The sequence below is a fragment of the Stomoxys calcitrans genome, chromosome 2, assembly GCF_963082655.1.
Source record: "Stomoxys calcitrans chromosome 2, idStoCalc2.1, whole genome shotgun sequence".
In the NCBI taxonomy this organism is placed as follows: Eukaryota; Metazoa; Arthropoda; class Insecta; order Diptera; family Muscidae; genus Stomoxys; species Stomoxys calcitrans.
The window spans coordinates 14,899,183-14,915,912 of NC_081553.1; the positions used below are offsets into that span (position 1 = coordinate 14,899,183).

General features: G+C 37.2%; 1 protein-coding gene across 1 annotated transcript; it reads right to left on the bottom strand.

Moving 5' to 3' along the window:
* Positions 1-360: 360 nt before the first annotated feature.
* Positions 361-11,506, bottom strand: LOC106082204 (carbonic anhydrase 2-like). Its single transcript, XM_059361373.1, has 5 exons — positions 11,428-11,506; positions 4,598-4,710; positions 1,170-1,260; positions 790-1,052; positions 361-717 (listed from the first exon to the last, which is right to left on the bottom strand). Exons 1-5 carry the CDS (start codon positions 11,504-11,506, stop codon positions 361-363), a joined length of 903 nt encoding a protein of 300 aa, XP_059217356.1.
* Positions 11,507-16,730: the final 5,224 nt, after the last annotated feature.

Here is a 16,730-nt window from a genome sequence, read left to right on the forward strand (position 1 = left end):
TTTTGTACGTAGTCTTCTATTACGACTCCCAACAATCGTGTACGTTTCAAATCCTTTGTGTTAATTTTCAGCAGAATCCATGATGGTAGGTTCCTACGATTCGGCTCGGCCGAACTTAGCACGCCTTTACTTGCTAATGTAAATAAGTACAACCTTGATTCAAAACAAACACAAAACCATTAATAAAGCTTTCTTTTGTTTTAATTTCAAACATACAATTCCTAATATATATCTATGTTTCCCAAAAGAAACAAATTATATATATAAATGAAATGACAAAAATAATTTAATGACATGGTGAATTATGAATTATCTAAGGTTTAAACAAATTGAACTAAATGAACTAAAGTTGAATACATGTCAACCGCTAACGTGAATTGCTCCAGTACGATATAAAACCACTCTTCCATTACGCCTTTGCAAAGGCCTAAAATTATTGGTCAAAGTATTGCCACGGCCATCACGTATGGACCAGAATTTTTGCATATATTCATAGGATATGGGTAAAGGTTCAGGAAACACATGCCAGGTAACAGCTTCCGAACAGCCAGGTGTAGTCAGCGAACCACTATAGGTAAAGAAAGATTTGGTGTTTAAATCACCCAGCAGGTGGCGCATTGCTATGCGGCCATCGAGAGTTGCATATGATCCATGGTTCACCAGATATGGAAGTTTTTCAAAGATTTTATTCAGCCCAGGATAAATCCGATCAACTACCTATAAATTTAGGCAATTTTAAATTATTTTTTAATCCTATTTCATAGTGGATGTGTGTTGTTGTAAACTTACCCTTGTCCCCTTGAACATTATGGCCAAAACGGTTAAACCATCCAAGTGCTTAGCTGCCTCTGCTATTGTTCCATAGTTGACATTCTTATGAACGATGTGCATTTCAGCATCGAAACGGCGATTATCAATCATATGCTCTGAACCCTTTGACAGATCGCTTCCCCAATGGAAGTGCACTCCAACGGCTTCATATTTGCTCTTCAGCACACTGCCACTGATGAAGGGCCGTCTGCCATTTGCAGTTGGTGGCACCGTAAATTCAACTGTTTACCACAAATAATTTATTGTTGTCATCATGCAATAAAGAAATAAGAGTGCCAAGAGTTGCAACATAAAATCAGAAACAAGGCAAAATAAAAAATTTGGTCTGACCCACTTACCTGAATGCCCATTATTGCTTAGGGTTATATTTCCATATAGTGGTATGTCATAATTGTTGAATTTTATGGGCGGCATTGGTGGAGCATAAGACTAAAGGAGGTAAAATATAAAAAAGGGAAGTAGAAGTTAATTGTACATCTTGAAAAGCTGGTTAATAATGTTTTTATGCTCCCATTATCAAGAATATATATTTTATTGATATAGGATGTGCCTCTGTCCATCCGTTTGTGGCTAGCACACTATCTTCCGAACGAAAATGGCATGCAATCTTCGCAAATAATTTATCCTGTCCAAATTTTGCACAAAAATTTTTACTCTTTATATATTAAGGCCACCGTAGTGCAGAGGTTAGTATGTTCGTCTATGTCACTGAACTGCTTAGTTCGAATCCTGGCGAAAACATGAAAAAAAAAAATTTTCAACGTTGGCGACATTTATGAGGTAATGCAAATTGCAAATTTTGCCCATGAACATTCCACTAACATTCAATGAGTGCAGTCCGATTCAAGTTTAAGCTCAATGATAAGGGGCATCCGGCACGCCGTTCGGGCTTGGCTATAAAGCTCAAGGATCAAGAATCCTGGCGAAAACACAAAAAAAAATTTTCAACTTTGGCTTTCCCCTCCTAATGATGGCGACATTTATGAGGTAATGCAAATTGCAAGTTTTGCCCATGAACATTCCACTAAGGAACAAGGGCAAACTTCTCACATATCAATGAGTGCAGTCCGATTCAAGTTTAAGCTCAATGATAAGGGGCATCGGACTCGGCTATAAAGCTCAAGGCTCAAGAAGTTAAGATCCGGGATCGGCTTATATGGGAGCTATATCTGGTTATAAGCCGATTTGAACCATACTTGGCGCAGTTGTTGAAGGTCAAATCAAAACACTTCACGCTTCAAAATTTAAGCCCAACCGGAAAATAATTGCTCCCTCTAGCGGCTCAAGAATCTAAGATCGAAAATCGGTTTATAAGCCAGTTCTATCAGGTTACACTCAGATTTAGATCGTACAGTTATGGGAAGACATAACAAAACGCATTGTGCAAAATTTCAGCTAAGTCGGATAAAAATTGCGGCATCCAGCGGTTAAAGATGTCAAATCGGGAGATCAGTTTAAGTGGGAACTAGACCAGGTTATATAGCGATTTAAACCGTACTACCCACAGTTGTAGGAAGTCGTAACAGAATACCGCATGCACAATTTCAGCCAAATCGGACAAAAGTTGCGGCTTGTACGGACTCAAGAAGTCATATCGGGAGATCAGTTTATGTAGGAGCTAAATCAGGTTAACCGATTTGTGTTTTGCTGGGTTGGTTACATTCTGATGGGAACTATGTACGTTAGTTATTCCTGCCGAGGTGTTGCTGTGCTGGCAAGGCGGAGTGATTTGGGGCAACGTCTAACATGTCATAACATGACCAGCTCGCCCATGTTGAAGCTTTATTATACCCACCACCGTAGGATAGGGGGTATATTCATTTAGTTATTCCGTTTGCAACACATCGAAATATCCATTTCCGACCCTACAAAGTATATATATTTCGGATCGTCGTAAAATTCTAAGTCGATTTAACGAAGTCCGCGTATCTGTCTGTCTGTCCATCCGTCTGTTGTAATCACTCTAGAGCCTTCAAAAATTGAGATATTGAGCTGAAATTTGGCGCAGATACGTCTTTTTGATGCACGCTGGTTAAGTTCTTGAACGGGCCAAATCGGACCATATTTGTATATAGCTGCTATATAGGACGATTTTCCGATAAGGGGTCCAATGCCCATAAAAACTTAATTTTTCATCCGATTTTGCGGAAATTTCAAACAGAGAGTAGGAGGAGAGGAGGCCTAGAACCCTCCTAACATAGGAAGCAAATATGGTTAAGATCGAACTATATTTAGATGTAGCTGTCATATAGACCGATCTGCCGATAAAGGGTCTAATGCCCATAAAAGCTTAATTTTTTAACCCATTTCGCTGAAATTTGAAACAGTGAGTAATTTCATTTTAACCCATTTCGCTGAAATTTGAAACAGTGAGTAATTTCAGGCCTCTCAACTTCGAACCTAAATATGGTTCAGATCGACCTCTATTTAGATATAGCTGCCACATAGACCGATCTCCTAATAAAGGGTCTGAAATCCATAAAAGCTTTATTTTTTTGCCGATTTCGCTAAAACTTGAGACAGTGAGTAGTTTTAAGCCTCCTAACATAGGAACCAAATATGGTTAAGATCGGACTATATTTAGATGTAGCTGCCATATAGACGGATCTGCCGATAAAGGGTCTGAAGCCCATAAGAGATTAATTTCTTATCCGATTTTGTTGAAACTTAAAACAGTGAGTAGTTTCAAGCCACCCGCCATACGACACAAATATGGTTTGGATCGGTCTATATTTAGATATAGTTGCCATATAGACCGATTTCCCGATAAAGGGTATGAAGCCCATTAAAGCATTATTTTTATCAAATTTCACTGAATTTAGAAACAGTGAGTAGTTTTAAGCCACCCGCCACCCGATCCAAATATGGTAAAAATCGGACTGCATTTAGATATAGCTGTCATATAGACCGATATGCCGGTTAAGGGTCTGAAACTCATTAAAGCTTTAATTATTAGCCGATTTTTTTGAAATTTGAAATATAAAATTCAACGTCCGTGCCGAATTTGGATGCATAAGTTATTCAATTTTCATTGGATTGTGACGAAAGGGGGTTTACATAAATACCCGAGGTGGTGGGTATACAAAGTTCGGCCCGGCCGAACCTAATGCCTTTTTACTTGATTTTTTCTTTGTCCTTTTGTTATTTTCCGTTGCATTGCGGTAGTGTCGCTTATCCGTGGGGGTGACTGGAGGGAATGAAATGAATAGGTCACTACCCATGTTCACTCTTTTGTTTCTATTGTCGTTCAGATAAAAAATATAAATGAATTAACATATCATCAAGAACTACAGTTTGGCCAACCCAAAACACTGTGCCATCATAAACCGCAAAAGCATTAGGGGTAACAAAAGATTATTGGCATGTTTGTTTGCAAACACCCCAGAGTGTTTTGAATATTTTCGCAGTCATGTGACACCAGCGATCACTTGATTCTCAACAATATACATAGTGATGCCTAACAAGTGATGCTTAACGGCTTCAAAACATCGCGGCGACCTACTAACCTTGCCCGAAATAACGTAACCGAAATAAAAGTCGATTTGAATAAAACAACACCTCGCAGCAGCCAAACTCTTCAAAATAAAAGAGCTTAAGTGTCCAAAAACGCTTTCGTAAAACTGGTGGCTAGCTTAGCGCCATTAAAAACACATAAAATTCCATTCCATAACAATAAAACTTCAATCGGAAAGGGGTTGCGGGGAGACATTAATATGTCATACCACCTTTAAATCGTAAATCATTAAAATCACTTGTGGAAACTTACGCTAGATGTTTCAATGTGTATGGGCGACTGACGATATCCACCACAGTTTGGATGCTCCCGGCCCCAGTTAAAGGCACTGTCATATGACCAATCCGAAGCGTCCCGAAATAAAGCTAAAAAGTAAAATAAAAAAAACGAAAACAAAATTTAAAAAGCCGCAAACAAGTAAAATTTATGCAATCGGATATTTCATTTCATTCAAAAAAAAGTTTTTGTTTTTTTTTTGTTCGATCATTTCGTGGTGTTTTATAAATCAATAAACCACATTTAATGATTTCCTCATCTATTTTGATGGCAGAATTATGGAAATGCTATAAACTCGCCCTAGAGAGATGGAAATATACCAAATATTACCAAACAATTGTCTTTTGCCTTCCGAAAACGATTAAAAAAGTGAATTATTGAAACAACACTAGACTACAGGTTTTTGTTTTTTTTTAGCAAATATGTTTCCATGTTTTTGAACTTAAGTTTTGTTTTAATATTTCATATTTGGGTGGTAACAAACATATGATGAAACTTAAACACCCTAGAAACTATATATGCATATTCATGGTGGACATAATGTTCAGAATAGATATTGTTAAGTGTATTAGGTTCGAATGAAAAGAAAAGGAGTTCCCAATATGTTAAAATACTATTTTCAAATCTATGTATGGAAGCCACGGTGGCACAATGATTAGCAGGTTCGCCTATGCTATTGTTTGAATCCTGACAGGAATATCATCAAATTATCTAGCGATGGCTATGCAAATTTGCTCACGGGCATTTCTTAAAGGAGCAGGGGCAAACTTTTCACATATGAATGAATGCAGCCCAATTCAATAGTAAGCTCAATGAAAGGTTTAAGCTTAATGACATAGTGTGACTCCTTTTTGGTCAGAAGTTTTTACATGGCATAGTACCTCACAAATGTCGCCAGCATTAGAAGAGAATAACCAGCGCAAATAATTTTATCTGAAGTTCTCTCCTGAATTCGAACCCAAGCATTCAGCGTCATGGGCGGATATGGTTACCTCTACGCTACGGTGACCTCGTGGTTATCCTCTAATTAACAGTGGCGTGCTTTTTGAGATCTTCAGCCATGTAAAACAAAAATAGTTTGGCTCTGTCCGTTTGGACTTGGTTATAATATGGTGGTTCCCTATCATTGAGCTGAAAACTTGAATCGGGTATTAAGAAGTATCTCCACTGTTCTTTATTGGAATGTTCGTAGACAAACTTGCATTGAATTTGCAGCTCAGATGGGTTAGTAAATCTTTTCTTCTGTTATAAGAAGTCAACTTTGAATTTTTATGGTAATCGAAAAACAAAAAACAGACAAGTAAAAAATGTTAAGTTCGACCGGGCTGAATATTGCGATCCAAACACCATGGATTCTGAAAAAAAAATCCACAAATTAACTCAATCCCCAAAGACCTTAAAGTCATAAGTGTATTTTTTGTATCAAATTTCTGGAAATCAGGCAATTGGCTGAAAATCAGCCAAATTGGACAAAAATTGCGGCTTGTTCTGACTTAAGAAGTCAAATCGGGAGATAGGTTTATATGGGAGTTATATCAGGTGAGTGACCGTACTTAGCACAGTTGTTGGAAATCATAACAAAACTCTCCGTGCAAAATATCAGCCAAATTGAACAAAAATTGCGGCTTTCAAGAAGTCAGATCAGGAGATCGGCTTATATGGGAGCTATATACTGACCCTATTGCAATCCCCAACGACCTACACAGAACATCTTCAAATATCAAACGGATATTTTTATTTGTTCGACCGCTATCGTGATTTCGACAGACGGAGGGACGGACGGGCACGGCTAGATCGACTAAAAATGTCAAGACGATCCTGAATATATATACTTTTGGGTCGCAGATCAATATTATGTTAAAAACGGCATGATAGGTTAGTATACCCCCATCTTATGGTGGTAGGTATAAAATTTCTGACAAAATTTGGTCAAACAACAGAGGGTAGCGCCCCACCCTAAAAACCAACTAAACAAAGATGAGGGCGGATATTGTCTTCATCTTAGGATCTCAAATGAGAAGTTTTTAAGTAGTGTAAGACTTTGGTATTAATATTAAGAACAAAGTATCTGGGGCAGCCGAGAAAGAAACAATGAGTCTTAAAAAATTTTGTTTTTGATTTGGCACCATAATGACATGACTTTAAAACATGTTTAAGGTTCGGGCCGAATCGTGGGTATCCACCACCAAGTATTCTGCTAAATATGTACCCTGTTTAACTCAGTTTGCGTTTGCATTATTTTTATTGAGACTTCTTTTGTCCCAATTGGTTTATTGTCGGTTTAAATGGAGGCTACATATATTTACGAACCTATCTGTGTAGAATTTGGTGTGAGTGTTGGGGGGATAAGTGTACTTCACGTTCCAAATTTCAGCCAATTGGAAAGAAATTGAGGCTTCTAGGGGCTTAAGAAGTCAAATCCAGTGATTGGTTCATATAGGTGCTATATCAGTTTATAGAACATTTCGGATCACGGACATTGGAAGTTACAACACAAGTCCTTTAGCCAAATTGGAGGAAATTTGAGGTCAAATCCGGTAATCAAGTTTTGTTGGGCTATATCTGTTAAGGAATCGATTCGGATCATACTTGATATAGGTGTTGGAAGCTAGAACTCAAGCCCTTGTATCGAATTTCAATCAAATGGAAGGAAAATTGAGGTTCCTAGGGGCTAAAGAAGTCAAATTCTGCTATCGGTTTATATGGGGGATAAATCAGTTTATGAACCGATTCGGATCATACTTGGCACGGACATTGAAAGTCATAACACAAGTCTTAGTCTAACACAAGTCTCTTAGGAGCTCAATAAACCAAATCTGGGGATCGGTTTATGTGGAGGCTATATCTAAATCTGAACTGATATGGCCCATTTGCAGTCCCCAACGACCTACAATAAGTATCTGTTCAAAATTTCCAGAAGGTATTTCGAACGCTATCGTTATTTCGTACAGACATACGGACGGACATGGCTAGATGGATGCAGAATTTCAAGACGACCAAGAACTTTATAGGGTCTCAGATCCATATTTTGAGATGTTACAAACGGAATGACTAGATTCGTATACCCTGTCCTATGGTCGGAGTTCGAGGGGTTAAGACACAATTCAGCGAATCGGAGAATTAAGAGGTTTTATACGTATTCAAGGCCGAAAATCGGAAGATCCCCAATATATCCCAATATTGTCCGATCTATTGAAACATTTTTAGCAATCCCTGTGCCAACTTAAATCGGGACATTGGTAAATATGGCAGCTATATCCAAATAAAGACCGATCTAAACCATATTCGACATGGATGGCGAGGGGTCTTACACAGTTCACTGTTGCAAATTTCATTAAAATCGGGTATTTACTGCGATTTTATGGGCCTAAGACCATTTATTGGTCTATATGGGGGTTATGTTAAGATAAGGCCCTTTATAACCCAATTTTGAACTGAATCAGTTCATGGACAAAAAAAAAAGAATCTGTGGAAAGTTCAATATGCCTATTTTTAATGAAAGTAGCTTGATTATAACAGACAGACGGACGGATATGGCTAGATGGTCTCAGATTTTTACCAGAATCAAGAATATATACTTTATAGGGTCGATGTTTTGCAAAAGGAATGACAAAATTAATATGCCTCCGTCCCTCGGTGGTCAGTGTAACTAGATAGCAAATATTTTTGATATTGAAAAAAAAAAAACTATTCATTTATTGCTAATGTTGCTGGCCTCATTTTGACCAAACATCCGAACAACTCGATTAGCTCACAAAGAAAAAAACTCAAAAAAAGTTTTTCAATTAAGTACTTTCAATTAAAAAATTTGTAGATTCAATCATTTTTAATTGAATATGATTTTTTTTCAACTACTGTCGTGATTGAAAGTTTAACAATTTTAATTAAAATTTTAATTGATTGAAAATTTTTTAATAATCAAATAAAAAAGTAATTGAATCAATTTTTTTTTTAATTGAATCGAAAAAAAGTTTGATTTTACACCCTATACACCTTCTTTTATAATATTTGCAATGTAGGCTTCAATTGATTTTACTTAAGCACCATACAATCGAATCCGTTTATTTAGTCTTCAATTGGTTTTGCTTAAACACCATTCAATCGAATCCGCTTAATTGAACACCTTATAATTGAAAAAATCGGATATTGAAAAAAAAAATGACTTGAGCTAATTCATTTAACGGACTTTTTAACACATTTCACTCCGCTTAATTGAAAAATCGCTTAAATGAAATATAAATTTATACCAAAAAGTCAGAATTCAAAGATATCAACTCAACATTACTTATGACATTTTTGCGTTTGATCAATGTTACAATTTAATTAATTGCACTTGTTTCTAACTAGCTTCACAACATCTATTCCTCATAATTTTTATAATTTCAGATATTTTTATTACAAACCTTTAACTTACAGAAGTTTTACTAAATAATATCAAACATTCTCAATTCTACAAACTTCGTTTAAGTGACTTAGCATAATTGAAAATGTCAGATAATTGAAACAAAGTTCTTGTATTTTTCTGTTTTCAATTAAGCGGATTCAGCTGCTTAATTGAAATTATAGCAATTCCATGGCCGCTGATTCTACGAACCAGTTATCAAAAATAAGTTTAAAAAATTTTCAATAATTTTTTTAATTGCATCCAAAAAAAAATTTATTGAAAATTTCAAAATTTTCAATTTTCATTCTTGCAGCATAGACGTCTATCCTCTCTCCTTTTCTTTTTTCTTAGCTTGGCTCGTTGCTAATGTTTACTGCTATAGGGCACAGGATTTGACTCCAAAAACAACATTCCGCTAACACAGATGTCATCAAGTACCATCTGAATTGATCCATTATATGATACAGCTCAAGCTACACTACCTACAGGATGCCGTTTTCATTATCATTGAAAGGAATATTGAACGTGGACTACCGTTCTGAGTCCTATCATTCATGTGAATTATGGTCTAAACGATTTCATATTGAAAGAAGTCAATCGGAGATCTTGTGAATCCCGATCTCCAGTAAAGGGTAAATAAATTGAGCAAGGCTACAATTAAGCTTAGCTAATGGATTTTGTTTTAAATATTTTTTTTAACTATTTGCTAATATTTTTTCCCTTTTTTTAACATATGGAACTTTTAAGGTACAGGGTATTATAACCCAGTGTGTTTTTTGTTACACCGGTATACGGATCGACTCTGAATCATTTCCGATTCGATTTAGATCTGTCCCTCCGTCTGTCTGTCCATGTTATGGGACAATATTGTGTAGAAAGTACAGTTCGCAATTTTCATCTGATGGTCTTCAGATTTGGCTCCGACGTTTTTTTTTTTCGCCTGGCCATCGTGGTGCAGAGGTTAGCATGTCCGCCGAGCGTTTGGCTTCAAATTCCGGCGCCAACATCAGATCAATTTTCAGCGGTGGTTATCCCCTTACTTATGCTGGCTACATTTCTAAGGTATTCTGCCATGTTAAAACTTCTCTATTACGTGTTCTCGCTATGCGGCACACCCTTCGAACTCGGCCCAAAAAATATCATTGAGCTTTTAAACATTAATCGGACTACACTCCTTGGTATGAGAGAAGTATACGCCGTTCCTTAAAATAATCTTTACGAGAAGATTGGAATCTTTTTGAAATTAGAAAAAATCGGTTCAGTTTTGGATATAGCTCGTCCGCATTAATATTTCAAAAATGTGGTCATTTGTAAACCGATTTTCACGAAATTTGTTTGAAGATATTTTGTTGTGACTTTTGACATTACTCTTGAATTTCATTGAAATCGATTCCGATGTGTCGCCCGATTTGGATTAATATTTCAATCGGTTCAGATTTAGTTTCCATATATACCCGGTTTTCATTTTTAGAGCCTTAAAAGCGTATTTCTTAACACATTTTCCCAAAATTATGCACAACGTTTTCCTTTGTGAGTTTTACTATGTGTATCGATTTTGATCGTAATTGTAATCGCCCGATTTTCACTTCTAAAGTTTTTACAGCTGTATTTAACAATCGATTTAGACAAATTTTAGTGATCTTCTAAGAGTGCCACAATATTAAAGAATTTTCATCGGAATCGGTTCAGATTTAGATATACCTTTCGTCCGATGTTGGCTAATAGTGCAACAATTATGTAATTTGTTTTCCGGGTGGCCACCTTGGCGCAGAGGATATCATGTCCGCCTATGAAAAAGAACGCCTGGGTTCAAATCCCGACGTGAACATCAGAAAAATTTTCAGCGGTGATTATCCCCTTACTATTGCTGGCTACAATTGTGAAGTATGCTATCATGTTAAAACTTCTCTTCCAAGTGGTGTAGCTATGCGGCACGCCGTTTTGACTAGGCATAAAAAAGGAGGCTGCTTATCACTGTGCTTATATTTTAATCGGACTGCACTTATTGATATGGGAGAAGTATTCGTTTTTCTTCAAAGGAAAGTTAATTTTGATGACTTTGCATTCCCAAGGGTAGGGTCGGCCCATCCTTACCATTTCTTTTGGAGATGGAGCTATATCTCTTCCTATGTTGGTCAAAGATTACGGTCTTGTTTGTTAAAGATTACAATTAATAGACACAATGCTCTGTGGAAACTAACTCTGGCCCAGTTGTTTTGAATGCTTCTTCAGAACAACTTTCATTTAGTTTGGCACCATGACTAATTATACACTAATTTATGAAAGAATTCCCAAATTGCAAATTACTTCTACTATATCAACATCAAATGCAAATTTGCCCATAAAAATTCCATAAAGGAACAGCGGGGATATTTGTCAACATCAACAACATAAATATTCCTGTCATAGTGATCTATATTACCTTTTGAATTGTTAATATTTGGATAGGCTAAGGGTAATAAGAAATAGACTCCGTTCAAAGCACTTTGGGCAGCCACCATGTTAGATGATTTTGTTTTTTTAGTTTTGCTGGTTTTTTTCACTTTAAAATCTATCACTGACATTGACAATTAATAAATTTTCTTTTTTATTAATTAATTTATTTTGGTTTTTTGGTATGGTTTTGTTTTATATTTTTTAAAATTTGCTACTTTTTTGAGCTCGACCAATGAACAACTGAAAAGCGCGCTTTATGCCATCGATATTTTATACTGACCATTATGGTTAAACAATCAAAGAGGTTTTTGAATAACAAAATTTTTCAAATGGAATTTTTTTCATCTGATCTACATCTGTTTTTCGATGATAAGTGTTTGTTGCATTAGCATAACTTATAATATTTTGCATGTTTATGCTGTTTTGTTTATCTGTACTCGTATATTTGGTAATAGATCAGCAAAAATAAATCTGCATACGAGTTACCAGACCATTGAAAAGAATGAATAACACCAAAATTTGCAAATTAGCAATTTTGGGTATTTCACACCCTATATTGTTAGCATAATCGATGTCACGTTAGAAAAAATTACTAATTCTTGTTTTCTGTTTTTATGATAGAAATGTTTCCACTTAATGTATTATTTCCGTTGAAGCAATATGATTTGGATGAACATGAACATGTCAATAAAAATATAATACTTAATATTCAAAACTTGAAATTCAAAAATTTAAATGAATTAAAATTGGCACATTGAAAATTGTTTATTTAAAAAACTAGTAGAAAAGCTTTCGGCCTAATAACACACTACTACAAATATTGTGGACTAACTTAAACTGTATGTCGTTAGTGTGCACGGTGACTAAATACGATCATGTATCTGAAACTGATGTATCTATACGGAAAAAAGACAAATAAACTCATAAACAAAAATTACTCTTTGCGGCGGAAGCAATATTTCTAGTGTTACAAAGGGAATGATGAGATTAGTATACCCTCCATATATGACAGATATGACAGGTGACAGATATAAGCACTTAACGCATGATAACTGCGGTTGCGCCGAATCTCACGGAAACTAAATAATAGGTTGTCATGGCAAGAAATTCTATAGGATTGTTTATATAGTTGCATAAGATGTAAGAGATCGGATAGAAGGAGAGCTATATCTAAACATGTACCGATTTGGCTCTCTTACAAACACATCCGAACTACATCGATGAGAAGTATTTGTGCAAAATTTTTAGCGGCTAGCTTTACTTTTTGGAAATTTGGATGCATTCCAAGTAAAACTAGCCCGCTCCGCTGTGCTTTCTTTAACTCTTTAATATCTTCTTAGGGTGGGGACACTTCGCCCTGAATGCGGATATCGAATTCGTGCCATTGTAGCCTATGATGCTGAACGCGTTCGAATCCTGGTGAGAACTTCGGTCAAAGCGGTGTTTATCCCCTCTTAATGTTGGCGACATTGCGAGGTACAATGCCACGAATGGTCGTTTAAAATATTTCCCCAAAGAGGTGTCGCACTTCGGTCAAAGCGGTGTTTATCCCCTCTTAATGTTGGCGACATTGCGAGGTACAATGCCACGAATGGTCGTTTAAAATATTTCCCCAAAGAGGTGTCGCACTTCGGTCAAAGCGGTGTTTATCCCCTCTTAATGTTGGCGACATTGCGAGGTACAATGCCACGAATGGTCGTTTAAAATATTTCCCCAAAGAGGTGTCGCACTTCGGGACGCCGTTCGGAATCGACTATAAAAAAGGTCCCTTATCATTGAGTTCAAACTTTAATCGGAAACTACTCATTGATGTGTGAGAATTTGCCCCTTCTCGGTTCCTGTTATCAGACCTATAATGCTATGTTATCAGACCTATAATTTTATCAGACCTATAATGCTATATGGTGTTGTGGTCTGGTGGACGGCGCTTCAAAAGTCCTCCTACTACTCAATACTTAACCGGATCCAAAGGATGGCTGTTTGTGAATCACAGCCACACTGAGGACGACACCATTTGATGCACTGAATTTAATGCTACATCCTTTGCCTCTGGACATTGTGGCTACCCAAATTGCAGCGACCACTGCCGGAAGGTTAGGGGAGTTTTCTCATTGGTCATGTGGCGAATACGGACACTGTGTTATCATTGATACAATATCCGATGTTCAAGGCAGTGCGGATTATAACTCACCTGAGCTGCATTTTGATAAAAATTACTGTACCACTATTCCTGATAGAACCGATTGGAACTAAGATATCCCTGACAACAGAAGTTATATAGACTTCTATACGGATGGTGGGCTTTGGGGTGTACTCTAAAGATTTAGAACTGGTCATCGACTATCGAAAAGGTTACCCGACCACTGCAGTGTGTATCAAGCAGAGATCCTTGCAATTAAGGAAGTGGTTGAATGGCTAAGATATAATGTCATAACGACGATTGGCATAAATATCTTTTCAGATAGCCAGGCAGCCATTAAAACCGTACGTATTTCAGAACACAAAAACCGCTCTTGACTGTCGCAGATCTCTCAACGAGATGGCTGAACAGTTCGAAATTCACCGGTTCTGGGTGCTGGACTACAGAGATATCCCAGGGAGACTAGGAACTTCCCTACACATTCCAAGGATACTGATACCTGTGAGTATGCCTCTAGCGACATGTAAGCTAAGTTTTCAGGACCAGCCCCGAAGGACACCGAATGATAGATGGTCACAAAGAGGGGGCTGTGAGCATTCCAAAACTAAGTGGCCTAATCAGGACTTGAAGAGGTCTACTGCTTTGCTGTCATTGGCTAGAACAGACGTCTCAGTCATTGTGTCCTTCATGACAGATCACTGTCTAATTGGAAAACATGCTGACAGACTGTTCCTGTAGTATCACAATGGACGATAACGTCTAAATGAGTCTGATGGCAGACTGCCACTTAAATTTAACCTAACTAACCTAACCTACTGAGACCAAAATCTTTCATTTGAGCCCTATATTGTAATGGTCGGCAAATATGTTAGATTTAGGGGTGTTTCATTTGAGCCCCATATTCCTCTGGTTTGATGGAGGGCTGGACACCCAGACACTCGGTCCCATATTTGAATATCAGATTCGTATTCTACTCTGAAATACCTTTTATTTGAGCCCCATTTTGTCATGGTTGATTTTTTGTCCGACTTAGGGAAGTTTTGGAGGCTGGGGTGGTCCCCCAAATATTTGGTTCAACTATTGGATATCGGATACGTTTTTTACTCTTAAATACCTTTTATTTGAGTCCCATTTTGTCGTGATTAGTCAATATGTAAATATATATGGGGTGTTTTGGCGATAAGGGCCCCCCTAGGCACCCCACCCGAAATTTGGATACCAAATTCAAATTTTTGTTTTATGTTATTATAACAGAGCACAAAAATTTCGCTAAAATCGCACAACCCACAGCGAACAAAGCATATAAATTTATTAGGGCGGGTTGATTTGTATGGATGAAAAAAAAAAAAGTAAAAAGGCATTAAGTTCGGCGGGCCGAACATTGGATACACACCACCTCGGGTACATATAAAAAAGACCTTTCGATGACGGATGTCGAAAAGCCTTACATAACTCACTGTGCCAAATCGGACAATAAATGCGCTTTTTATGGGCCCAAAACCTTAGATCGAGAGATCGGTCTATATGGCATCTATATCCAAATCTGAACCGATCTGGGCCATATTGAAGACGAATGTTGAAGGGCCTAACACAACTCACTCTCCCAAATCTGACAATAAATGCGTTTTTTATGGGCCCAAAACCTTAGTTAAAGGGATCGGTCTATATGGCAGCTATATACAAATCTGGACCGATCTGGGCCACATTGCAGAAAGATGTCGAGGGGCCTAACTTAACGTACTGTCCCATATTTCGGCGTCATCGGACAATCGAGAGATAGCTCTATATGACAGTTTTATACAAATTTGGACTGATCGGGGCTTAATTCAAGATGAAAGTCGACTGGCCTAACACAACACACTGTCCCGAATTTCATCAAAATCGTATAATAAATGTGGCTTATTTATAGTGGCCTAAGATCCTAAAACCATAGGCCGATATAGCCCATCTTCAAAACTAACCAGCTTATGGACAAAAAAGAATCTGCACAAAGTTTCAGCTCAATACCTCCATTTTTAAAGACTGTAGCGTGATTTCAACAGATAGACGGACAGACGGACGGATATGGCTAGATCGTCTTAGATTATATTAGTACGACGATCAGAAATATATATCCTTTATAGGCTCGGAAATGGATATTTCGATGTATTGCAAACGGAATAAATATACCCCCATCCTTCAGTGGTGGGTATAAAATGGTCTGAATCGGTCCATAACCGGATAGCGCTCCCATACACACTGATTTTCCTGATGTCCCTATTAAGCTAATCTGAAATTTTGCTTTAACTTCTACTATGGTCTGGTGTGTACAAACATTTTCTGCATTAAAATCATACAATAACAAAAACGTTGAAAATTATTATAATTTGTGCGGCTCTTTTTGCCTATTATTGTCATTGTGAATATAGAGTGTACTACACAGTAATCCTACCTATATTAAATGTTATGATTTTAACATTGGGCTGTCGTAGGAAAATACCCATGCACGGGTAGAACCGGTGTCTTGCAGAGATTGATTGTTAGCTGTCGCAAAGTGTTTTTTTTTTCAGCTTTTTATGTAGTCGATAGTTCCACCTATGTATTTGTGAATATTGTTTTTGTTTTATTTACAGTTAATATTATGGAGATCAATCACCTAGCAAACATTTTTATACCCACCACCATAGGATGGGGATATACTAATCTAATCATTACGTTTGTAACCACTCGACATATTCGTCTAAAACCCCATAAAGTATATACATATTCTTGATCGTCTCTTCGTTCTGAATCGATCTAGCCATATCCGTCCGTCTGCCCGTCTGTCGAAATCACGATAGAGCTCGAACACGTAAAGCTAGCCGCATGAAATTTTACACAGATACTTAATATCGATGTATTGTAGGTCGTTGGGGATTGCAAATGGGCCATATCGGTTTAGATATAGATATAGCTCCCATATAAACCGATCTCCCGATTTGATTTCTTGAGCCCCTGGGAGCCGCAATTTCTATCCGATTTGGTTGAAATTTTGCAAGGAGTGATCCGTTATGACTTTCAGCATGTGTGCTAAGTACTATTTAAATCGGTCTATAAACTGGTATAGCTCCCATATAAACCAATCGCCCGATTTGACTTTTTGAGCCCTTACAAACCGCACTTTTCCATTA